The sequence below is a fragment of the Anser cygnoides genome, chromosome 1 (assembly GCF_040182565.1).
Source record: "Anser cygnoides isolate HZ-2024a breed goose chromosome 1, Taihu_goose_T2T_genome, whole genome shotgun sequence".
Taxonomy (NCBI): domain Eukaryota; kingdom Metazoa; phylum Chordata; class Aves; order Anseriformes; family Anatidae; genus Anser; species Anser cygnoides.
The window spans coordinates 191,000,836-191,027,087 of record NC_089873.1 but is presented as its reverse complement, the minus strand read 5'-3'; the positions used below and the strand labels follow the sequence as shown (position 1 = coordinate 191,027,087).

Sequence of the window (26,252 nt, the reverse complement as noted above, 5' to 3'; positions counted from 1 at the left end):
TAAAAACAGCACTATTAGCTGCCAAATACTTTTTGTCTTGTTTTGAAGCAAAACGGGTAAGAAGTAGAATGCTAAAAAACAGATTAAAAATGATTAAAAAATAAGAGGGTGATGAAACTAAAACTGTTTGCTCTAAAAACGTCGCTGTGTTGTGTTGCTGCGGGCATTATATTCACAAGAATGAGGGCCCTGCTACCTGCATCTGTGATGAACTGTGTGTGTCATTACAGGTGGCTGCTGCATTAAATCTGGAAGGATTGCCTTCTGCTTGTGCAGGAACGAGGCTTTCCTCTTTTGTTGTGCATTGCAAGGTGATTACTGTATAAAGCGGACTCAGATCAGTTTTGGTGCACGGGTGGGATTTTGGGCGCTTGCACATCTCCCTTTGCAAAGAAAGGGAACAGTGAGCTGTCAGCCTGACTGCCTGCTGGGAGCCCAGCTCTTTCCCCAAAATGTCTCCGAGGTCTGCAGGGGTGTCCCTGAGCATGGCCTGTGCCCTTCTCCCCCTTGCACGTGCTTGGGGTTAGGTGGCACCACATCTACGTGGCTCATGGTGCTTTCCAGATTTGCGCTGGCCAGCACTCTGCTGGCACACGTATGTAGACAAGGGCTGGCCGGCGGGCAGGAAACCCTCTGCATTCATCCCTTCTTTCCTCTGCTGTGGTCTTTGCCCTGGCAGCAGGTTGTATGTCAGCGGTAGGCCTATGGGTAACCGATCCGAAGCCTAATTCTTATCTGAGCCACAAGAAAGATGCTCGTATGTCTAGCAAGGATTAAAAGAGGTCAGAAAGACCATCTGAAAGCTGTGGCCTTGCCTGTGAGATGACCATGTGGTTTTAGGGTACTTCTGGATGAACAGGCTTTACTTGCAAGCTGGCGAAGTGTTTAGCACAGGTATGGATGAGCCTGGTAGGCACAGAGGGGACCCAAAGGCTAAATGCTTCTCCCACGTGCCTGACGAATCCACATCCAGTAACCACCAAAGGCCATTGCCCCCCGGCCTTCGCTCTGTCTTGTGATGGCCGGGCTGGGGCACTCCTTGATTTACTGTGTGTTTTGGCACAGTCCCACCTTGCACCAGGACATGAAGCAAATTTTTATTACCTCCTTCCCTTTCCACATGGGTCTAACCAGAAGAAACCAATGACAGAGTGTCAAGGGAAGATGGGGGTCCATCCCCATCCCTAGGGGCTGTACTTGCAAGAAAAACAAAACCTGTTTAACTGTGAGAGAAAGACTAGGTGGGGTTTCTTTTAATTTTTTTTCGGGTTAAACATGAATCTGTCACCATATATTTTCTAGGGAGCGTTTTCAGGCATGGATGGATGTTTCACAGAAGGGCTCAACACCAGGGCAAAAATCATTTCAGCATATGTAAAGGTGTAAGGTTTCTCTTCACTAGGCACACTCAGGCTTTCTTTTCCATTCCCCCTGCTGCGTGTCTTGTCAGGTTGGTGTGGAGCCGAAAGGGAGAAAAGGCTGAAATTAAAAGAGAATTTGGATGCTTCATCAAAGCTTATCCAAACCCCTCTGCTCTGCAGAGCAGGGCAGCAAAGCTGGCACTTGTGGAGCTTCCCGAGTTAATGCTGGCCATTTCCAACCTCCCCAGACGTGAGCAGAGGTCTCCACGTGCTCCAGCTGCAGGCTGGCAGCGCCAGAAGTGAGGTGTGGCCGGTGCAAGGGGCTCCCCATTGCCGGAGGTGCTGGGACGCCTTTACCTGGTGTGGGACCTGCGGCTACCACCTGCGAAAATAGTTACACAGACTGGGCTGGGCCTCACATGGGCGACAGCAACGCAGGCACCTGTTCCTTCCTCCTGGCGTGTTGCCTGCAAGTGCAGCTCGCTCGGCTTGCTGCCTGGTCATGGACAAGGCTGCATGGTCGTGGCCTGCAGGGAGGGAGGCCCCTGCCCTCCATCGTGAGGGGGCTGAGGGTAAAAGCGAGGGGAAATGGAAACGTCAGGGTGCGGTTGGGCCTCGGGATGCGGGACCTACGCCTCCTGCCAGGAATAAATGTCCCAGGAGAGGAAAGGGGGCCTTCGTGAGGTGTTGGGACTAGAGGGAATGGCCTCAAATTGTGCCAGGGGAGGTTCAGGTTGGAAATGAGGAGACATTTCTTCTCAGAAAGAGCAGTCAGGCACTGGGACGGGTTGCCCAGGGAGGTGGTGGAGTCACCGTCCCTGGGGGTGTTCAAGGGAAGGTTGGACGTGGTGCTTGGGGACATGGTTTAGTGGGTGACATTGGTGGTAGGGGGGTGGTTGGACCAGATGATCTTGGAGGTGTTTTCCAACCTTAATGGTTCTGTGATTCTATGTTACACTGATCAGAGGCTGGAAGCTGGCATGTGGAACAAGGTAGATAAGCCTGGAATTTGCAAGGTCCTGCAGTTTTGCCACCTAACCTAACCCGTAAAAGTGGCCTAAAAGAAAGCTGGAGAGGGACTCTATAAGGGAGTGTAGTGATGGAACAAGGAATAATGGCTTTGAACAAACTGAGGGGAGATTTAGATTAGATGTGATGTGAGGAAGAAATGCTTCACTCAGAGCACAAAGTGCACGTGGGAATTAGGGCTAAAGATGCACCTTGCTTCTGTTCTTTTCTGTAAAGAATAGAATGAAATTACCTAAAAAACAGTGTTAAAGATAAACCCAGGTCACAGGATGGGAGGTGCAGGGCAGTCCTTGTGGTCAAGGGGCAGCCTTTCTCTCTGGCAAGCCAAATGGCCCGGGGGAGCCAGCCCCAGAAAAGGGGCCCTCAGCCCCCGAGCCCTCCTCCTTCTTCCACGTGAGGGCATCTTCCAGGCCGCTCCCAACACAGCCGCCTCTGGCCACGCGTGGGCCACGCCATCACAGAGGCTTGCTGAGGTCACAGTGGCCACCACTGCCCCGCCTTTGCTGCGGGCCCTATAAAACAGGACCCCTACAGGTGGCCCACCACTCGCTGAGCTTCCAGGCACTCTGACAGCCGGCTTGTGCGGCAGGAAGAAGAGCCGAAGCAGCAAGGCGAGCGGCAGGGCTCCTCGGTGTGAGGGCAGCAATGCAGTCCAAGGAAGCACCGAGCAGGAGTGCACTTAATAAGAGGTGTGTCATGGGCAGAGGGATCGTGCCTGGGGCACAAGAGACACCAGTGCCCGAAGGACCTCTGGCGCGCAGCCCGCAGACACACACAGGCGGTACCACTGGCACCGCAACAATGCGGGGAACAGGCCGCCCCCTCAGGCATACAGCGGCAGGGGGCCTGGGCCTAGCCAGTGGCACAGTGGCGGTGTGGAGCGAAGGCAGGAGCATCAGGCAGACGGCCGCGGGGAGCAGAAGCGTGCCCATAATCCGGAACACAGCATGGGACCCATCCATGGCTGTAAAACAGATGGCAGCATCGAACCCATGTGTGAAAATCAACCGGGCAGTGGCATGGGACCTAGGGGTGGAACTGGACGAGCCCCTGGTGCAGCACCCTGGCCTGAAAACATTCCGGACGGGAGGCATCCCGTTTGGGCAGTCCCAGGCAAGGACTGGCTTATCCTTGTGCCAAACACTGTGGAGCCCATGGAGCTGAATCCACCAGAAGATGTGGAGGAAGCAATGGAAGTGGATCCACCTCGGCCAGATCAGACCTGGGACTACCCCGGCATGTCTTTGCTACCTGCCATCAGGGCGCACCAACAGCGTCGCAGGAGTGCCCGGCGAGCTCCCTACTCGTCGCTCAGGCTCCATCCCAAGCATTAGCTTGGAGCCGCCAAACACCACGGACATCCCGCAGGCTCACCTGCAAGATGTCCCGGCAATAAAGAACTCTGTTGCCGATTCTCAGGGGTTGTGTGAGTGCTTCTTTCCCGTCCCCCAGCCCTCGTGCCAGAGGTGGCATCCCTTCTGCACAGAGCCTCGAGGAAGAGCACAAGAGAGGACCCAGCTCCCTTCGGGCTGCTGCGCTGGGGTGACAGGAGGAGTCCCCGAGGGCCACCATGCACCTTTAACATTTGTGAAAATAGACTGAGGGGTGAAAATAGTAGTGTGTAAGCGATTATAGGTGGCTAATTTCTTATATTAGGAGTGAGTTTCTATATCTGAGTACTTGGTAACGGCAGACATGGAGAAGGCTGAGGTACTCAGCAACTTCTTTGCCTCCGTCTGCACTGGTTGATGGGCTTCCCAAGTCTTTCATTTCCCTGAACCCATAGATGGAGACTGGGGGATCAAAGTCCCACCCACTGTAAGTGAAGAGCAGGTTCGAGACCACCTGATGAATCTAAACAGGTACAAGTCTGTGGGACCTGATGATATGAATCCCAGGGTCCTGAGGGAACTGGCTGATGGAGTTGCCAAATCTCTCTCCATCATAGTTGAAAAGTCCTGGCATTTGGGCGATGTCATGGAAAATGGAAAAAATGCAAATGGAAACGTCATGCCCCTACTCTTCAACAATTAAAACAAAGAATTGAACTAAGAGCGCTACTCTTCAACAATTAGGAGACATTTCTTCTCAAAGAGCAGTCAGGCATTGGGATGGGTTGCCCAGGGAGGTGGTGGAGTCACCGTCCCTGGGGGTGTTCAAGGAGAGGTTGGACGTGGTGCTTAGGGACATGGTTTAGTGGGTGACATTGGTGGTAGGGTGATGATTGGAGCAGATGATCTTGGAGGTCTTTTCCAACCTTAATGATTCTACGATTGTTAAAACCACATTAACTTGGACTGCGAAATGTCTTCATAATGGGAATTGAAGCAACATAATTCATAAGATTTGTACCAAGTGAGTATATTGTGTATGAAACAGCAACAACTGCTGGAAGGCAATTATTTTTCATTTCTGGTCCCAGTTTGTCTTTTACAAAGCAAACACTTGCAAACCTTAGAAGAAACAGCAAAAAAAGTTAAGTTACTGCTCTTTCACCATTTATATGAAAGCCAATCCACCATTTCTATCAGCGAGGGATATGTTGATTATATTATCTTTGAATAGTGCTATGCTGAAGTAGTTAGCTTTTTTCATGCCTTTGAAACATACCCGTAAAATTTCTCAACCAATAAATGTCATTCCTTTTAAAATTTCTTATTTGACTTGCATATTCTTCAGCTTTTTTTAATTCCATGACTGCGAGCAATTGGAAGCAGATTGTTTATTCATGCTCTGCCTGTAGCAGGAAGGAAATAAGAACACTTCATGTAATTACCACAAAGTGCATCAATTACAGTTTTAATAATATTGTGAATTTAGTTATCAAGAATGCTTGAAACATACTGCGTTTTGCTGACTACGTTTCCTAGTCTTTGTTCTGTTTCATTATATCCAGCTATTGGACTTCTTCCTGTACTCGAAGAGCTTATTCCACGCTAAAAATAAGCATAAGCAGAAAACTGGCCATAGATCTGTTTTCATCAATCTGCATCCTCAGCAGCGGGAGGAAAGAGAAGGATGGTCTTTGCAGTGTGCTTGGAAGACTTCAAGTGCTGGGCTCAAAGTAGAGGTCCCTTTACATGTTACAGCAACTTTTATGCTGTGCCTGTTGACATTGAGAAATGCATCGCAATTTAGCGTTAGTGCGTGGTAGGGCTGTCCAAACAGGATCTCAGCCAAGAGATGAGCACTCCTCCGTTGGTTTTGTGTGGTGACAGTAGGATTAGGCTGGGAATTAAGTTGATTTTTCACTGTGAGTTTTTAATGTGCTTACCTGGTGCAGCAGTGCTTTAAAAAATGCAAAAAAAAACCAACAACCCACAACCAAACCCAGGAATTTCTATAGCTCTTCCTTAATAGTGTCTCAGCTGCAGTACTCCATGAAGCACCTTTTGTGCTTCGGACTGGATTCCCTGGCCTGTTGCTTTCTGCATGGTGTGAGTAGGTGCTGAACAGATGAATTGCCACTTGGCAAGCCAGGTGTGGCTGTGGGTAGCAGAGTGCTGGGCCTCTGCTCCCCATTCCTCTCCTCCTGCCTCTTGCCAAAGCACTGACAGTCTCTGTCAGCCTTTGTCAATAACATTCGTGTCCCAGTTAAGCTGGGATTGTGTTGCAGTGTCTGTGACCATCTGCAAACGAGCTCTCGCACAGCCTCTTTAATGCATTCCTAGCATGCTGCTCAGCTCAGCTGCTGTTGTGGGATGAATGTTGTTTGTGTAATAAGCTTTCAGGTGGGCAAACTTCTAATACGGTGCTGGTTGGAAGCTAGCTTCCTGAGAGCTGGACTCCTCCCAAGAATACCTGCTGCCAGGTTGGGGATCAGCAGCAATGTTCAAGATGTGCTCTCAACAATAAGTGAGGAGAAGCCACTGCCAGCGTGTTTGTTTTTTTTTTTGTAGGCAACATCTTAGTCACTTTCCAGGCTCTGGCTGTGAATCACTTATTTAACTTAGCCTAAGGCAGATACTTATACAGAACTTTTACCATGCCAATTTACCATTTTCCACATTAGAGCCCTTGAATCAAAGGATGTCTCCCTCATCAGTATTCAAGTGCTGCTTCAGAAATACAGGAATGCCCTTCAGTCCTGCTCTAGTGCTCACAGAACTGTGGTCATTTGCACAAAAAAAAAAAAAGATGGAAACCATGCCCATTACTAGAAAGAAGTTAACAGCTTTTACAGGCAGGGTGGTCTTTGACCCTCTTTAAATGTATAACCGGATAATAGGCATTATTTTCTAAATGGCATTTTAATGACTTACTGGTGACTTGCTTTAGGGGGGAGGAGGGGAACAATCATAACTCTGGTGTCAGCTGTTGCCTTTTCGAAGGTTTTAGATTCTGAGCTGCACTTTTCATTACCTATGTATGTTCCTGAGGTGGAGGAAGAACAATGTGTCTAGCAGAACTTTTTTTGTTGCTTTGGTTATAATAACTTAGGCTTTGCTGTGAATTGTAACTGACTATAATTGTGGATATTCTATAGTTAAAACAGTGTTATCTCGTGCTTCTTAATGGGTTTATTTACAGCGGTCATAACTACTTCCTTGCCTACCTTTCTGAAGCTTAAAACTTCAAAACATTGACTAAATAAAGTGTGGAAATTATCAGAGAAGACTACAGAAATAAGTATTCCATGCTCACGTCAGTGACTCTGTGAAAAGAAAAGCGCCTTGATGATCTTTCCCTTTTTACAGAGCAGCTCTGCTAATTAAAATCCATTTGGCTTGCTTTCTTCGTGGGCATTGTTGTTGCCAGTGGCGTGTTAGGTCAAACTCTTGATTTAGTAATTGCTGTCAACTATGTACAAGTTCAGATCTGAAGACAGAAATGCACGGTATTGCTGCAATGCTACCAGCCTGCCGATCAGAAAAGTAAAAAGCATACTTCTCAGGTCCTTCAGTTCACCATAGAAAAGCTTACAGACATATACAAAATCATTAGCTTCATATAATCAAGTCATGGCAAGGCCAGTCTTTGAAAAGGTCACAGCAATCAGGGGAGGTTCCTGAGGGTGGAAAAAAGCAAATGTCACTCCAGTCTTCAAGAAAGGCTAAAAAGAAGAACTGGGAAACAATATGCCAGTTGCTCTCACCTTGATCCCTGGGAAGGTGATAGATCAATCCTCTTTGAAGCCATTTTGAAACATAATGAAAGATGTGATGGTGATTGGGAGTAGTCTTCGTGGATTTATGAAGGTGAAATCACGCTTAACCAACCTGAAAGCTTTCTGTGACAAAATGCCTAGCCAGATGAATGGGGAAAGAGCAGTGAATGTTGTTTATCTCGACTTTAGTAAGGCTTTCAGTGCTGCATCCCATAATATCCTTGTAGACAAGCTTAGTGAAGTACAGACTAGGGAATTGGAACAGTGAATTGGAAACTGGTTGAGCTGATGGGCTTAGAGGGTTGTGATCGGTGTCACAAAGTTGAGCTGGACACCAGTTGCTAGTGGAGAATCCCGAGGCTCAATACTGTTTAACATCTTCATTAATGACTTGGATGATTAGGTCAGAGTGCACCTGCAACCAGCTTGTAGAAGATTTCCAGAGGTGCCCCCCAACCTCGGGCATTCTGTCAATGTGTTACATCTTCACTGATCTGCTTTGAAAAGTTATTGTTTTTTCAAATTCTGAAGTCTAGCTCATGATAAATCAATAGAAGAGAACCTGGAGGGGAGGGAGAGGGATGAGGAGGGAGAGGTGTGAGTAAGAAAAAACATGAAAGATTAAAAGGCTCATACAGAATAAGAATCACTGTGAAGAAAGGGCGATGAAAGGCAAAAGTAAGTTTTACATCAAAAGAAAACTTTTGCTGCTTATCTTGAACGCAGCAGGGTAAGAAAGGGAGGTCATAGTTTAATTTTCTTTTCCTGAGGAAAAAAGATTATGTATCCAAAGGTGGATAGCTGTGTGGCCATAAAATGGAAGATGATATTTCTGTAGGAATGTCAATTTGTATTAAAACGCAGGAATTGGTATTTGGGAGAAGCTCTACTTACTCTAGACTTTAGCCTGGAATTTACTGGCAGGTCCTTTAGGATGCTAGTTCAATATGTTAAACATTAGGAAAATTTAGGCTGGATATCAGGAAAAAAATTTGCACCCAGAGGGTGGTCGGGCACTGGAACAGACTCCGCAGGGCAGTGGTCATGGCACAGAGCCTGCCCGAGTTCAAGAAGCGTTTGGACAATGCTCTCAGACATATGTTTTGTTTTTTTTTTTGGGGGGGGGGTGGATGTCTTTGGACTCGATGATCCTTTTGGGTCCCTTCCAGTTTGGATACTTGGATATTGTATGATTCTGTAATAGTAAGTGCTACTTACTATCTCCAGCTGCTTGCTGGGGATAAAAAATAAAAACAAACTTGTCCTCATGTGGCTTTTCACTTCTATATTTGAACCAACTTTGGTTATGAAAGGCTTCCATAACCACAGTATCTCAAAACCCAAGTATCTGTTCTTAGAGAGATTTAAAAAAATTGCCAGTTCTATACAGATTAATGTTACTGATATTCATATTTTTGGACTTCCCTTGGATTAGCACTATGTCACTTTCTCTTGGGTGGGCTATTCCTATTGTGCTAAAGGTAGTTAACATTGAAAAAATTGAAAAGATAAATGAAAATACAGTATCCACTCTATTTTTCTAGTGGTATTTGGTTTTCGTTCCTGGTGATTTTGCAAATTGGGCAGCTTTACAGATAGTGAATATATATATATTTAATTCATAGAACACCTACATTTGAGCAATTGAATGTAGCCTTTCATAGCTTTTTACAGGTTGATCATCTTTAACTTCAAATCTTACAACCAAGTTCAAGGTCACTTAAGTTTTAGGTGAGGATTGTAAAAGGAGGGAGTAAAACCCCCCTATTGATCATATGTCAGATCAACAGATAAACCTGAAAATATTTTTTTATCCAAGCAACCAGTGTTCAGCAAAAATGGGATGCCAATCCTAAACATTTTTGATAATCTTTTATCATGAAATGGTGTTAGATTCCTATTAAGATGAAGTATTGAATAGGGAGACTTTTGGTAGAGATTTATCTGATCGCAAGTAAAAAGCGTGTTTGTAAAGTTGATTCAGATAAAAACAGGAGTGCAAGGGAAGGTCAGAAATCTCACAATTTCCAGAACACTTTCCATATCCATCTCCCCTACTACTGCTTTTATTCCAAGCCATATTGACTTCCTGGTCAAGTCCAACCTTATCAGAGCATTATAAAGATGAGTAATTTTTTTAGCCTTTCAGTATCTTTTTCAGGTGTTTCGAAAGAATCCAACTGTATCAGTTTGTTTTGTGTATCAGTTGTTTTGTTTATTGGAACCTAAAATTAGATTCCACTAACTTTTTAGCTCAGAATTTCTTTTCTGTAAATAATTATAAAAATAATTAGTCCTCTGAAATGATAATAGCTCAGTCCAACAACCTTGTAATTTACAGCTGGCAACACTTTTTGACTACATGAAGTTCTCATGTTTTGAAAATACGGTAAACCCAGTCTGCCCAAAACTTAAACTGAAGATCAAGGTAGAGCAATGTAGAAAGTATTAGGAGAGGTAATTAACCTAGCAAAAAGGAATGGAAGGAAAACATGTTGTGGTTTAGCTCTGGCAGGCAGCTGAGCATCACACAGCTGCTTGCTTGCTCTCCCCAGGTGGGATGCGGAAGAGAATTGGAAAGGTTAATGAGTGAGAACTCCCGGGTTGAGATACAGACAGATCAGCAGGTGAAGCAAAAGCAAACCAAGGAATCCATTCCCTACTTCCCGTCGGCAGGCAGGTGCTCAGCCACGTCCAGGAAAGCAGGGCTCATGTGTGTAGTGGTTTCTTGGGAAGACAAACGCCATCACACCCAGCATCCCCGCCTTCCTCCTCCTTTACCCCAGCTGTTATTGCTGAGTGTGACACCAAATGATAATGGGGCATCCCTTTGGCCAGTCTGGGCCAGCTCCTGGCTGTGTCCCCTCCCAGCTCCCTGTGCACCCCCAGGTACCTCACTGGCAGGGCAGCACCAGGAGCTGAACAGTCCTTGGCTCTGTGAGAGAGTTGCTCTGTAACTACCAAGCCACCCCTTTGTTATCACCGCTGTTTTAATCAAAAATCCAAGACAGCATCACAAAAGTGTCTACGAAGAAAACTAACTCTGTCCAAAAATTTCAAAATCATGAAATAAGGCTGCTTACTTAAATCTGAGGGTTGGAAATTAACTTCAATACTTGCATAACCAAATACTGCTTTTGTTCTCTCCTGCTTCCCCTAGAGCCCTTCAGTGCAGGTTGGAATGTTTCAGGAATGTTCTTTAAACCATTTACATCTTCACCTCACAGAGCGTTAAATTGAAGAAGGCCTTTTCAATGTCTTTCATAAAGAATTAAATCTCATTTTTTTGGCTTTAGAAGTGTGTCCTTGTTCAGTGGAACATAGTAAGAGTACCAGAAACACATTGATTTTTCTGCTTATTGAGTACTGTTTTCTAAAAATGAAAACGAGGTGGCACTTGAGAGCTTTTTCTAGGAGAAATGACAGCATTGCTACTCTAGTACCTAGAGAAATAGCCAAAAAAATGTAAATGGTGTTGTGTGCTCCACAATAACAAACCTTTGTGTTTGTCTCCCAGTATTGTGTGGCTTTAGGTTAGTTTCTTAAGGAAGCAAAGCTTACATGGGCATACTGGTTTTGCTAAATCCGCATGTAACTTTTCTATCTATCAAATTTCTGAGAAATTATCAAATTTCTGAGAAATTTGATAAGATATGATATCAAAACAATCAAGTTCTTAGAAACTTTATGAAAAACAGAGGTCAAATAGAGGAAGATGTGCATTCTGGGAGGAATGTATTGACAGCTATCCTAGGACCATTTCAGTTTGCCTTGTCTTCTTCTAAAGACAGTGGTTCCCTGCTCGTTTATACCACATGCCTTTTTTCTTGTTCAATCTACTTGGTCATCAAAGCAGATGGCAAGTGAGAAGGGAACTAGAGGATTCTGGCTGTGGGAAAGCAAGATAGGGGATGAAGCTGGAATATGTGCAGTTAGAAAAGTGGGAGAAGGGTCTAAGGCTCAGATGCCGAGGACTTGGGTTTCAGGAGCTGCACCCATCGTAGAGCACCTCCACTTGTTGAGATGCTCCGGACTGAAAGATGTAGTGATGAGTTAGGGAATGGTGAGCTAAAATATGAAAACTGTGAAAGATAACTTTTTTTTTTTTTCAGTGAAGGCTTTTAACAAAGGCTTCGTATCTTTGCTCTTTAAACAGAAAATGTCAAGGATTTTTGTGATGAATGTTTTTATAAGTGTATAGAATAAATTTTAAGCTTTTTTTCTTCTTCTAGGAATACAGAAAAGTGTTTTGGAGGGTTTTTTGTTCCATGTAATCATATATTAGTTTTGTTACTTTTCACCATGAGAGGAGAGTTAGACTATTAAAAGGTTTGACAAGCTTCACCCAAATACCTTACTTGTGAAGATGTAGGAGCTCCTTGTAAAAGTTGTCTTCATGGTTTAAATTATGCAAAAGACTTGAGGTTTCTGTTAATGGTTCTCCACTATGCAACTTTCACGACTCAGCGTTTAAAAATACAGTATTCTGAACATCTTCGGTCAGCTACCCAAGATTGTCAGACAGATGAGGGATCCCATCTCTTCGTACGTAGAGAACTTGGCATTTTCAATCATAACCACATTTAGTAGTAGTTATTGCAGCAGTCTCAGAGTCCATTTATACTGCCTTCATAAATCCTTCAGAGGAGGAAATAAGTTTTTTGCAAAAGGGATGATCGTTAAAACCTGTGCTTCCTTCTGCCATCTAATACATGACATGGGAGTGAGGGGAGGAAGCAGCAGAAAGATGCAGCTGTTTGGATGTGTAGGAAGGTGGTCAGATGACTGTAGTGTTCTTTTTCCACTTGCAGTCCATTTCCTCAATATTTAATTCTGGGCTGTTGTCATAATAAACACGAAGATGTGGAAGCTTTCTATATTTCACAGCTACATTTTATTGAAACGTTAGAAAATGTTCTGCTTTCTTGTTTTCAATAGCTGAAGATCTTTGCAGTATTCGAAGAAAATACCTTCCTAACAGGAGTAGTTACTATGTTGTTCTGTCTTGAATTTCTGCGGTTTTCAGAAAGCAGGATGACCATGTGCAGAACTACCATTCTTTAATATGCTATTCTGTCAAATTTGGATTTGGTAAAATACTTTTACTGCTACTTTTTTGAAGTTTAGAAATAGTTTTTGTGTATGTTTTGTTTTGAAGTCCAGAGCATTGAAATAGATAAATAACTGAAGTAAAATGATGTTTTGAGAATTAGATAGGTGTTATATTGAGGGATATCATTCATATATACACATATAATATCATATCCACATCATTTTTATATCTGTATGTATGTGTATACATATGCATACATGAGGATTTGTACAAGTAGTTTGAATCTGTTTCAGTGTTTTCATTAGAAAAAGTTGTGTTTGAATTAGGTGAAATTCTTGGGATGCAAATACATAAACTAGATTTCTTTCTTGTCTATAGCTTTTAAGTTGTTCTTTTGTTACTAGCCTGGATTTTAATGGCTTTGATGGCTTTGTGAGATGGCCAGAAGTCTGATTTTGGTGTTGAACAAAGCTCCTGTTTCCAATGTGTCCACAGCAACCAGTCATCCTGACCTATTGGTAGGGTAATCACTCACAGCAAAATACACAGGAAATGTATTTGTGCAAGACTGTTTGGTTTAGTTTGTTATTACACATTTGAGTGATTTGTTAACCCTGTTTAACATGTTAGTAGAGTTTCCTACAAAGAAGATGCAGAAATATATATATATAGATATATAATACATATATATATATATATTTTTTTTTGCTTATGGTATCCCCCTTTTCTTCCTTGGGGGGTTAGTACAGAAAGTTGCACCTTCCAACTTGTCCTGTTGTACATTTGTACAAAAGCTGGGAGGGTTTGCCTGAGAAGTGTAATTTCTTTCAACAGTAATTCAGTTCCAATCAAAATGATAGAAAAGCCTTTGTATTAGACTATGCACAGGTTTTAATAAGTTACATTGCCCCAAGTTTTCAGTACTTGAGTGCCAGTAACTGAAAGCAATTCTTGGAGTGTGTTCAGAGCATAAAAATGTAATAGTGAAGCCAGCAGCTTTCATCAGGCTGCAAGCGAGATAAAATATGCTGATGGTACCTAGCAGAAGGCTTCCCTGGCATAGATATAGCATCCATGTATCTTTTATCCTGTCCAATACTTTCTGTACTTCGAAAATTTTTGATCATGCCTGCTTTTTTTTTTTGTTTGGCCGTTAATGGCAATTTTAACAGTTCCTGGTTTAAATGAGAATTTTTAGATGCTTGAATGTTTTCTTGTCTTAAATGAACAAAAAACCCTCTGATCTTTTTTTATAAAAATATAATCAATAGGATGTATTAAATTTAAATAGATTTTAAATTTTCCAGTGCTTTTCAGAACTTGTGTTTTTAATTAAGAAGACTTTAATAGTTAGATTTAATACATGTGAAGCCATTGTTTTCAATTGAATATTACATTGTTTGTAGTGGTCTTTTGATGATAATTTATTTTAAAGATGCAGATCAGTTAACATGTGAGGAAAATTAATTCTTTATTTGTAAATGCACATCTTTTAATTCAAGGAAGGAAATGAACTTGAGAAAATTGCTGATACTATCAGCTGAATATGTTCGTACTGGCATTTACATTGTGCTTGAGCACTACTTAGCATTGCATTAGTCAGTTTTGTTCAAAATGGAAATTTAATTGAATTATTTTCTTTAAGCATAAAATGTTCAAAAAAATTAGTTATAATTGCAGAGAATGTGATACCAATGCGAACATCCCACATTAATGGGAAAATGTTTTGGTGTATGTTATGATGACTTGAAGAACAACCAAGTTGTTCACAAGCAAATGTAGCCTAAGAAGTGTGAATATTCTGTGGGTCACAGACCATGACAGGAGGGTGTGAATTTTGCCAGGACGTCTGAAGGCTCCTAGGTTTTTGCTGCACAGCTTTTCTTGTCACAGAACCTGTGAAGTGCTAAATCACATTAGTATTTTAGATTTTTGCCTCTGTCACAAAAACTACTCTTCCCAGAAGGTTACAACTTGACACTGGGAAGCCCTTGCAGTTGTCTTTCAAAATCCTTTTTATTTCTTTCCATGCCATTGATTTACAAACTTCATTTTTAACTTTTGTGCTTCTTGAGCACTTTCTCACATACAGCGGAAGAAGCTGAAGTTTCCTACAATTATGGGGTCGTACATTTGAATCTCTTCCTATACAGTTTAATATAATATTTTGAAGTCTGAATAGTAATCCTAAATCTTAATAATATCATTGTTGAAACTGATTGCAAAAATTCAGGGATAAAAACACAGTACTTAATATTATTCTTGAATAAAATTGTCGTTTCAAATGAGAAGTGTTACACTTTTTCAATTATCTTGGCTCATCACAAGCAGAAATGTCAGTTCTGGAAGCCGGTGGCGCGGCCACTGATGATGCACAGATGCTAGAGGTCAGCAGAAGTCACTGGTTTGAGTCACCCCATCACTGTGAGCCTTCTACTGAGTGGTGTTTTAGTAACCAAACTCTTAGATATGGGATAGTCCAAAGGAAAACTAGTTAGGATACTAGTTAGGATACACCTTATTGAAAGGTGCATTAAAACGGCAATACAAAGAGGGTCAGTCTGTTCTTTTTGTAAATACACGTTGGACTACTGCAAATATTTAATAATTGGCAAGCAAAAAAAAGTTCCTTCTACATTATAATACCATAGTTAAATCAAAGGAATTTGGGTTATTAGCTGATAAATATGTTTAACCTTTAAAACAAACTAGTTAATAAACAGCCCAATAGCCAACAATATGCGGAGTAATAGTTTCTACAGGCCTGGTTTCGTGTCAAAAATAGTCACAAAGCACCACAGTGGCTAAGCTTTCCAAACATTCTCTTGTTTTCCTCCTCACTGCTTTGATGAGTGAAACTCAGTGAAAGGAGGAACTGACCGAATGCTTTGACTGGAGCACAAAAAAAATGCCCTGTGATTTCCAATCACCTAGCATATGGACGTGGAACAAGTAATCACCTGCTCTTATGAGTAACTTGCTGTGAGCAATGAGAATGATGGAATGATGTCTTTTTTGATCTGCGATTCCATCTCATCAAGACAGATTGGTATAATTTTCATGTTGTTTGCATTTTTATGTACAAAATATAAAACGGAATAAGTTTTTAAGCCCAAGTTTTCCTCCTGAATGAACACAAACACTTTCAGTGTATGTTCAGAAGCAATGTTTGAGTGTGATGTTTGTTCAAATGGGGGAATGTTTGAAAATAAATAAATGCAGAAAAGATGTGAAGAAAATACATGGCTCATAACCTCATAATGAATCTATCACCGTACACAGGCAAATCTATATACTCTACTGGGATCATATGCAGGGGAAGATGCTATGCCAGGCATGTAAAATTATCTCTCCGATGTATTTAGCATTAGCAAAGCCTCAACAGGAGCACTGTGTAATTTGGAGCACTCCAGTTCAAACAAACCGGTGGCCCTAATGCAGAGCAGCTAGGGGGAAGCAGTAAGAATCTAGAAAAAAATAGCCTACTAGGAAACCCTGAGCAGAAGAGAGTTCTTTTCATCTGTATATTGGGACTGAAAAAAGGCGTAGATCTTCAAAGATGTAAGAATTTGTTCAAGTCAAAGGGATGGTTGTCTTCGCCTTCTCTTGATGTATGTGTAAGACGTGAGGCAATGGATGCGATGTTATTTGTTGCATTAGATGCTGATGAAAACCACTGCTATGGAGAAGAGTGAAGGAAGGTAGATTTCCTGGGAAGACTGCGCATCCTTTATCACCAAACACTTTAGGATCTGGGTGAACAGGTGATGGGATCAGGTCTTAGGTGAGGCAGGTAGAAGAGGTTCTGCCTGAAGTTCTTTGTAGATCTTTTATCCTGTCAGTATATCCTCTATTTGCTTTAGCTCCTCTGTACGAAGTTACCCTGTTTCTTAGGATTTCTATGCTCTTCACAAATACAGATAAAAAACAGAAGTACATGAAATTATTTCAGTGGGAGTCTTTGTTTTCTCTTCAGTGGTAATAGTGGTTAAATGCACAAGAATAGGATTTGTCTAGAAGTCAGGCAAGAAGTCCTACAAAGCGAGATTTAGGACAAGACAAGATTTAGTGCTATGCCATGGTCACAAGGCCATTCATCCACAAGAATGAATTATTCCCTTGCTGCTGAGGGTAGGAGGTTTGAATGGGGAGGCATTTTTTCATTTACTTTTTTTTTTTTTAAACTCTGTAATAGTATCAGAAAGTTGTTTGTTAGTCTTTGTGAAGTATTTGGCTGTACATTGCTGCATGGCTCTTCACATTTTGTTTAGGATCTCAACAACTTTCTTGTTTGCATTTGTCTGGCATGAGCAAAGTGTTTTACTTGAGGGCAAAACTAAATAAACTAGAACAAAAAGAAGTGACTTTTAGAAGTTGTTTATTAGCAGTTATAGAAAAGATTGCTGTTTTAAAATAATTTGTTTTCAGAACACAAGATAAAAAAATTGCTGAAAGATTTTTCTTCACTTGCTTAGCCCAAATGATTTGAATAAGCACTTTAAATTTTCATTTTCTCTGGATAATTAAAATGAAATGAAATTTTAATAAATTAAACCAAAGTTTGTCCAGATTTCTCCCTTCTGTCTCTAATGATTGCTTATTTTCCTTTGCAAATAAATAGAAATTTCTAATATGTATTCAGTTTCTCCCAATCTGTCTTTTTGGGTGTTGTTTTTTTCTCCAGATGGTGGATTTGAGTCAAAGCTGTACAACAAGAATCCCTGATCCGTGTTTTCACTTTGTTAGTGGGCTCAAATAGTTTTGGGGAGTCCTCAAATTGTGTGTTTTAGGAATGCCAGTACTGTCCTAGTACTGCTTTCTGGTAGATATTCCCCTATGGAATTTAAATGTCAATTAACAGGCTTGTTTGGAAAATGCTTTCAACTAATGATGTTGTTCTGTGTTGTTCCATGACTGCAGGAATGAGCACCTTCAAAATAAGTACTCTTTATTTTAAATTTAATTATTTTAATCTTTGACTTCACATGTGATGCTGTCTCTCTTTACAGTGATGTGGTACGTGTGACAAATATTGTCTGCAGTAAGAATCTTCTTTTTCAAACAGTGCTTTTTCAGTGAAGGGCTTTTGACTCTAGAAGGAGGTGAACTGCTATGAATCGTTGTTCAAGATTGACGGTTGAGTTTTTTTGTAACTTGTGGCTTCAGAAGACTCCTACACGGATTTCTAAATTGTCTGTGGTTTAAAACTTTTTCTGTAAATCTTGAGAGGAAAAAAAAAAAAGAGCATGAATCAAGCTGTTGTTACCTATTTTGCTAACCAGTGCTGTCTCATCTCTTTGTGCTTTCTCTTCTCCTCTGTACCTACTTTGAACTTAGGGCAGGGGATCTTTGGGGCAGGAATTGTTAACCAGAGCTGTGCTGGTTAGTCGTTTGTCATAATGGAGTCTGTGTGTGAATATGGCTCCTATCACAAGCCAAGTAGTAAAATTATTTTAAGGTAAAAGCATGAAGAGGATGTTATAAGCATTTTTTGTAATGAGAGTTACCAACTTGTGAAAATGCAGGAGGAAAAACTATACTTCAGATCCAGTGTATTACTTATCTGAAAAAAAATTTAGTGCCTGTGTAACCAATCATTAATTCTACCAAGAAAAAAATATTAATTAGGCACGTGGCTTATTAACATCCCAGATACACCGAAGCAGCTTTCATGAAAGATATGCACATTTGCACTTATTAATGCATAGAAATAGAATGGCTTATGTGGTGAAATTGTTTTTTTTACATAGCAGTTTAAATAGCAGTTTAAATTGCTTTAAACTTCAGCATTACCTCTGAATTTGAAGGTTTGTGAGGCTTGCTTATTTCTGGAACTTGTCAAAAACGATCAAAATTTGATGCAAGTTAAAAAGAAGAAAGGTGGGGGTGGAGTTGGTGGTGTGGGACACAAGTTCTTCTGCACATCACTGAGCTAATACAGCACAAGTCTGGTCTGTTGAGTTGATACTGTTTTTGGAAAGACAACAGGTCACGTCTTACCTCTATGAACAGTCAAGCTGTAACACTTGCTTCCTCTTTAACCTGTGCTCAGAGAAGAGACGCAGCATCCAGATTCCTTTTACGTCTTTTGTACGTGGATTGTAGTTTCAGAAATCCATGCTGGAGCTTTTCATAAGCTGTAGTAATTCAGTTTCTCAAGCATTTTTTTTTTTGCTGCATTATTATTTTTCATCTTGTTTTGTACAATATGAATTACTACTAGATCAGTGTTAAACTGTGGTCATAAAACTCTTTGAATATGCTTCTACCAAAGCTTAACAGATTTAATAATACTCGAGAATTTCCTAGAGTATGTGTTTGGTAAATCACATTTTTGTTCTCTAAAAGAGATGCTCGGGTTTATTATTTTAATTTTCAGGTAGCCTAAACTATCTTCCTGGACTACTTTTTTTCTTCAGGTCTACTTAAACTGGGAAAGCAAAGCCACAGCTGTAACTCAGCCTTATTACAACTCTTATAATTGACAACTGATTAAGACCCCCCGTTTTGTCCAAGAATTACAGTACGAGTGGATATTTTAAAAAATCTGGTATAAATTTTCAGCTCTGATAGTGAATTTCCTGACTTCTTTCCTCAAAGTAAGCAGTGCAGGCTTGATTTACGTACAGTGTGTTAGCATGTGAGGAATCCTCTGACTGCAGATGTGGAGACTGGGCTCTAAGAATTTAACTGCTAGACAGAAAATAAAGGATGGGGGGATGGATTAAAGATTGAGTGGTTATGTTTCTAAGCAGTGTACTCTAGCACAATCCTTTAACTCACATCCCTAGTAAAAGAAAGGGGATAATCCTTATTTTGCTGTCAAAATAATGGAGAGGAAGATAACGTGTAGGGAATGCTTTCCTGTTTTGCAGCTGTCTGAATTGGTATACACTTTTAATTAGGAATAATTTAGATGACTTTTGTCTCCCATAAAACTATATGGTAACGTGTTTTCTTCATGAATGTGCCTGCAACGTGCCTGGTGACGCTGGGCCTAGCACGCTGTAGGGCCGCGCCAGGCCTCTGGGGCGAAGGGGCGGTGAGCAGCCACCGGGCTTCCTCCTGCCCAGGGCACCCAGGAGGATTTTGGTAGAAATCGGGGAGGCTGGTGACTGCCTGCTCTGCAGGGTAAGGACAGGCAGCAGGGTGGCAGCTGAGGGAGCACGGTGCTGGGGCACAGACGTGCTGGGAGGAAACGTGAAGAAGAAGCAGTCAGGGAGAGCCTGTGTCTGGGTCCTTGCACAGCTTTACCATGACAGAGAAACTTGTCATTTTTATCGAATCAAATTTGGTTTAAAACTGGCAAAAACAAAGCTTAACTAACTTTTCAGAGACTAATGTTTAGGTTTATCGTGGTATATGTATTGTATATTTATTTTTTTTTCCACAGAAACCTGCTAATATTTTAGTTATGGGTGAAGGTCCTGAGCGAGGAAGAGTAAAAATTGGTATGTTTATATCTTTGATAAGTCCCAGTGTAGCATTTAAGTTAGAATGTTCTGGAGGTGCGGTTGTACCCCCTAAAGTAGTTACTGTCATACTAGTATGTGCTGGAGACATTGTCTAAATGCTGTTTTCTGAGTGACTGGCTTCTTCATATTAGATCCCTCCACCAGTTCTGACGATGAAATGCTGTAGCCTCACCAATCAAAAGTGGAAAATGTTATATTTTGTTTAACGGGGTGTTTGTGTGGGGCGGGGGATGTTGATGTGGGGATAAGGATGAGAGCTAGCTAGGGGGAGAGGAGGAGAAAGAAATGGGATTTTAAAATTTCCTCCATTTAGCCCTGTAATGTCATGACATTATTTTGCTGCTACTTCTAAAATCTAAATAGGGAACTATACGCTATGACAAACCTTAAATTTTGTAGCAGTCAAAGGTGGCATTTAGCCTGCAAAATGTTCTTGAAAGGGTAGGCAGGTCCCTTGTATATAAGCACAAGGGATCCTAAAGTCCAGAAAACACAGCAATTCAGATAAAATGTTTAGTGAGAACTACCACTAAATGCTCAGATCGGGCTGTAACAGGGTAGTAATGGCCCAACACTTCCCCCACTGCTGTAATGTTTGCTGGTGGGAGATACTGTTCAGAGTGAGAGAGGATAATTTGTAGAATTTCAAGTGTTTTAAATTAAAGTAAACAAATAACTAAAAATTAACTGTAGCCTAACAGTAATAAGCTATACCAGGCTGTGCATTAGCGTGGCGGTGCTCTGATAGCAGGCTGCTAATGCACAGCCTACTCACACTTGTTACAGTAATGCAGCCCTGTGTGGAAGGCTTTTTTTTTAAGGATAGTCCATCTTTTTCACTTCCCTCTGGCTTTCCTTCATGAGATTACTCTTCTGCATTGTTGCTCTGTACTCTTACTGTTTTGTTCATCTGAACTATATCGTTAATCACTAGTATAAAGGCTAGGGGTAGGATTTTTCTTGGAGTGCTCAGTGCCGCTCTAGTGCTTCCCTCCCCTTTTGAGATCCAGGGAATAGACAGGCCAGGCTTGAACACTTCTGCACGCCCTACCCTGAAAGATTTTAATGCCCTTCCAAGGTTTAAGGTCGACAGCAGAGGTTGAGGTCTTCTATGTACACGACAGGGACAGCACGGACTGCAGAAGTGACAACTTCTTCCTATTGCCATATTCTTCATGGAGCAGTTGCTTCCAAAATTGAGAACGTAGGTCATCCTCTGGGCACATGCAGTTTCAACTGTGGTGGTGATGTTTGCTGTACACAACTATTTGCTAGTAATTGCACATAGACCACCCATTTATTTCTTAATGGATAGTCTTGAATTAATTTGGGAATAACTTAGAGCACAACTAAATTTAGTCAGACTGTTAATGGACAGGTGAAGGATTCTGTATCGTGCCACCAGTCCTCTGAGCCATCCATTCCCGGGGGGAAGAGGGAGGGGAACCCTGTATTTCTAAGTGTGTTATCAAAATGTAGATTTTTTTTCTTATTTTCTTAAGATATTACCACAGCAGGAAAAGAATGCAGAAGTTACACCCGTACCAAGGGCTTCCACTTTTCCAGTGTAACTAATTTATCTAAAAAATACATAACTGGTATTTAACTTAAAATAATTTTATAAGCTTTTTGTGTCATTTTGAGTCATAAATTCACTTTCTGCAAACAATTTTCCTTATTTTTCATAAGTACTAGTGACTTGATCATATCTTGAGTAATTGATAATGTAGAAAACTGTAAAATGTTTCTATTTTTAAATGCATTAAAACAATCATAAATAGGAGTGCATATGAAAAAAATATTTCATATTGTTTAGTCAAGAGACCCATACTTACACCGCAATTTTCCCTCAAACAGTGAGCTATAGCATGTAGTTTCTTTGCCCTCAGAATGGCTGCTCATCTCATTTTAGTTTTCCTCAGCACGTGCGTATCCCTGCACCACAGAGTCCCTGTTTCTTGGGATTTGGGGAGTGGTGGGTAGGGAAACTGATCTGGTGGGAGAAGCTGCAAATTTTAGTCTCTGCCCATTTTTTCCTGTATCACTTATATTGCCAGTTTAGAGAGCTTTCTAGGAAGTTGTATATTAGCAAGTCTAAAAAGCAATTTTTAATGATACGATCGCCCAAACAGAATTTTAAAATCGTAGCCTAAATGGTATCTGGTACTGGTATCTTGGTGCTGGAAATAACATCTTGACAGAAAGTGAGTAGGGAGGCAGGTGCCGTAGGCTTAGTTGCTTTTTTTGTGAGGGAAATCTTGCTACAGCTAACTTCACGAGGAGGTAGCTTTTGTGGCGTACATGTATGTATTATAAATCATTCTAACCTTTGCAGAACTCACATTTTGTTCACATCTAAAACGCTGCTTCTTGAAAGACCATGTGGTAATAATGGAATATTTTACTCGAGAACATCAGGTAAAATGAGTCGGGATTTACCAGTGTCCTGAGAGAAGTGAGTTGATGCGCTTTTTCAGAACAATGGTTAATTCTTCGTTCTAAATGGCTCATGTTAGTAATGATTTATAATGATATACTTTATAGGTGGTGATATCCAGTAACTTCTACAAAAGCTTTACAAAAATGAAATCTGCTCACAGAATTCCTATCTGCTGCAGTCTGTGTTTGTGTTTTGTTTAGCACAGTGATGGTAGCAGTAACAAGTGAACTCAATCAGTTCATTTAAAAAGAAATGTGGTAATTTTCCTAAAATTTTAAAACGCCTCTCTTTGAATTTTGCAGCTGATATGGGCTTTGCCCGATTATTTAATTCACCTCTGAAGCCTTTAGCAGACTTGGATCCAGTAGTTGTAACGTTCTGGTATCGAGCTCCAGAGTTGCTTCTTGGAGCAAGGCATTATACCAAAGCTATTGGTAAGTAACACGGAGGATAACCTACTACATTCAGAATGCACCCACATGTTGAAGCATTGTTAAATAGTACAAAGGACAGTAGCTGAGTTAATGGTACATTACTGATTTCTTGAGGAAACACCTACCTTTGTCAAATTGTTCAGTTTACTGTGATCTCAGGCTAGAATATAGGAATGAAATATTTCTGGTTTTTGGCTCCAAATGCCCTGCAATGCAGTATAATTTGATATGGCTTCCACATCAGATTTTTGTAAATGCTGTTAGAGGTAATACACGCTATGGATGCAGCTTCAAACTCTTGGTAAAATCCATACGATGATGCATAGTGCATTAATTTTGTTGCAGATGTTTTTACCTAGTTTCATAAATGCATGAAATAAACTTGTGAGAGTACAGAATGGAAACTGTTGGCTGCACTGAAACTAGTCTGTAACAGTGAAGTTTAATGCAGCCTGACATTTTATTTTATAGTCTACACTTTTTGTAAATGCGAAGACAATGCTGAATTTGCTTCTGAGAAATTAGAAATTTTAAGCTTGCTATTTGGTGTGTGTTTGCCATCAGTAGAAACAGTCCCAAGATGTAATTTGCCAGTAATAAGTCCTGCTTCATTCAAGCCTCTGTGTTTTGACCTCTCTGTGTCTATTTCTAAGCACAAGTGTGAATCAGAGTTTCTTGAGGTAATGAGACATCGTCAGCATCATGCACCAGCCTAGGCTGTGGTGCTGCACTAGGCACATCCAGAAAACCTTCATCCTCACAGAAAGCAGACTTTGTGAGGATGGCATTAGTTACATCAGCTTAGTGCTGCCTACTCCTTACCTCTTAATTCCTACTCACCAGTCCGAATTTTATCAACCTCGGCATGGCGTGGCTGCCTTCCCTTTGCCAGTCTCTGTCCTGACCAGTTTGGTGGTCAAGCACCTCCGAAGGCAGGAGCAGTCCTGTGCTGTAGCTGGAGGACTGGAGAGACGTCCACCTTAGTGGATGTGAGAGGCTTCGCTATGGGAGTGAGAGATTGTAGGGAAGAGGACTGGGAAGTGTTTCCTCTCTAGAATATTCTTTTTTAAAAGATACATTAAAGCTTGACAAATGTTTCTGGGGAAACAATTTCCCCTGCAGCGCTTTGCTTATTTTACACAAACATGGAGACTGTATGTTGGCATATATGTTGTTATTTCTGTAACCTGAACTTCTTTCCTCAGACTTCACCCTTGTTTTCTTAAAATCATATCAGTGTTTTTGTCAGAGATTTTAATCTTTGACTTGAATGTATTTTCAGCAACTCTTCTGTTAATGCTGCATTTCTTTTATTAAATATGTTTTTATATGTTTCTTTAAACTGCTTTTTTGTTGTAATTGCATTTCCTTCTGCTTGCAGCATGTAAAACTGCATGGATGGTCATGGCCTTTAGTACATAATTTCTTTTGGCATTGATAAAAACTGACTGTATGCAAACACTGAGTAATGGGGTTATGCTTTCTGCATCATTTGCTTTTGTCCTTGTTCATGACCTTTTCTTGTTCATTCAAGGTTCGGCGTGGCTTTACTTTACATAAGTTAAAAATTGCATTTGTAAATACTGGAAAAAAATGGGAAAAAATCAGAAAAATTAGGCTTTCTTATTTTACAGATTGGGACACAATGGTTACACCTGAAAGTATTTTAGTTTTAAAAATAATAATGATAAAAAACAAGGGCTGGGGGAAGGCTATCCACAGAGAAAAACCTATAGATATATATATTTAAACAAATGTTATTTTTAAAAAAGGGTGGTGGCGGGGAATAAGGTGCTTGGGAATGGAACAATTTTCTTCCTACTCTTTTTCTGCAAAGTTTTATAGATAGCATTTTGCTTATTGCAATATCACTGCTTTTCAACTTGCATTTTTTAGGGATCTTTTACTATTTATTAAACCCAGGGGCTGATCAGAGAGCAAATTTTTGGTGGGAGCAGCCTGACCATGAATGGGCAAGGTGTTGGTTAGCTGTTCTTCATTTGTGTTTTGTGGACAGTTACCCAAATAGTTTACCTAGTTGTCTCCTTTTTTTCTTATTTTTCATCAAATTAATGTTTTACAGCAGTGGTGACTGCACTTAAAAACACCAGAATAAAACACAAAACCAAGCAGGGAAAAAACAAACAACCCACAAAACCTGTATGTTTAATATTGTGTTGTTAACCTTGTGTTGTTACTGAGTTAGGGACCTCTATCTGTAGATAACAGGGAAAGTCCAAGAAGTGTTGCCACTAGTACAACAGAAACTTGAAATTTGCAATGCAGTGACCTTATCTCTGATAACTTAAGAACTAAATCTTACCTCACCAAGATGGTTTTGGAAAGATTCATTTGATTTTTATTTCTGTTCTCCTTTTCTAAAGATATTTGGGCCATAGGGTGTATATTTGCAGAGCTGCTAACATCAGAGCCAATATTCCATTGTCGACAAGAGGATATCAAAACTAGTAATCCTTATCACCACGACCAGCTGGACAGAATATTCAATGTAATGGGATTTCCTGCAGGTACATATTGTATTTTTTTTATCACTGCTGTTCAAAGAAAGATATCTGTATTGCTTTCTTTGCATATGAAGGTGGCAGCTGACCGAAGCAACAAAGCTGCTCAAACACAATCTTTGTCACAAGTCATCGAGAATCTACTGCTCTTATTAGATTTTTTCCTATTATTAATGATAAGGTTATCTTTGCTTATAAATGTATCAATATTTTATAATTTTTAATGATCATGTTTAATGGTGGGTGATTAAAAATCATAAGGAATATTTCTGCATTTCTTCATTATTGCTTTTTTTTTTTTTTACAAATATTTGTAAAGTGACTGTATGAAACCAAGAAAAATGTATACATTTGGTGAATATTATGCAGAAGTTTAACTCATGCTAAATTAAACATGATATATGAAAGTAGGGGATGGGGTTTTTTATTTTTTGTTTCCTCCTGGTAGAAAGGTTAATGTACGGAGAAAAAATCTGTCCTCCAAACCAGAACAAAGAACTGGTCTCATGAGCCAAAATAAACTACAGTGTGGTTATCTCCTGTGGCATTTTCCCCTCAGTGTTGGTCATATCTTTTTTTCTACAGGCTATCTTGCATCTTTTCATTTAATTATTTGTTTTCCAGTGTTTACATGATTGCGGAAGTCCGAATAACAGAGGGCTTATTTTTTGCTTGTAGTCATCTTTCTCCAAACTGCTTGTGTTCCCTGTTGTCTATTCAGTATTAATAATTTTTTCCTTTACTGTTCTGGTGGACTTTTTCCTTCTCATCACACAAAGTTTGTGGTCTTTATTTCTATGTGATTCTATAATTTTGTTCTTAAATTTGCTC

At 40.7% G+C, this 26,252-nt stretch overlaps 1 protein-coding gene across 7 annotated transcripts in view; it reads left to right on the top strand.

The window, feature by feature from the left end:
- The window catches only part of CDK8 (cyclin dependent kinase 8), an 80,649-nt gene that overhangs the window by 38,004 nt on the left and 16,393 nt on the right, over positions 1-26,252 (top strand). For 5 of the 7 annotated variants that reach the window (XM_066989752.1, XM_066989751.1, XM_066989750.1 and 2 more), the window contains 3 exons: positions 19,944-20,001; positions 22,768-22,899; positions 25,284-25,427. In XM_066989752.1, the coding sequence (XP_066845853.1) occupies positions 19,944-20,001; positions 22,768-22,899; positions 25,284-25,427 (334 nt within the window). The remainder of the gene's footprint in view (positions 1-19,943; positions 20,002-22,767; positions 22,900-25,283; positions 25,428-26,252) is intronic. The other 2 variants (XM_066989756.1, XM_066989755.1) reach the window with 1 other exon arrangement.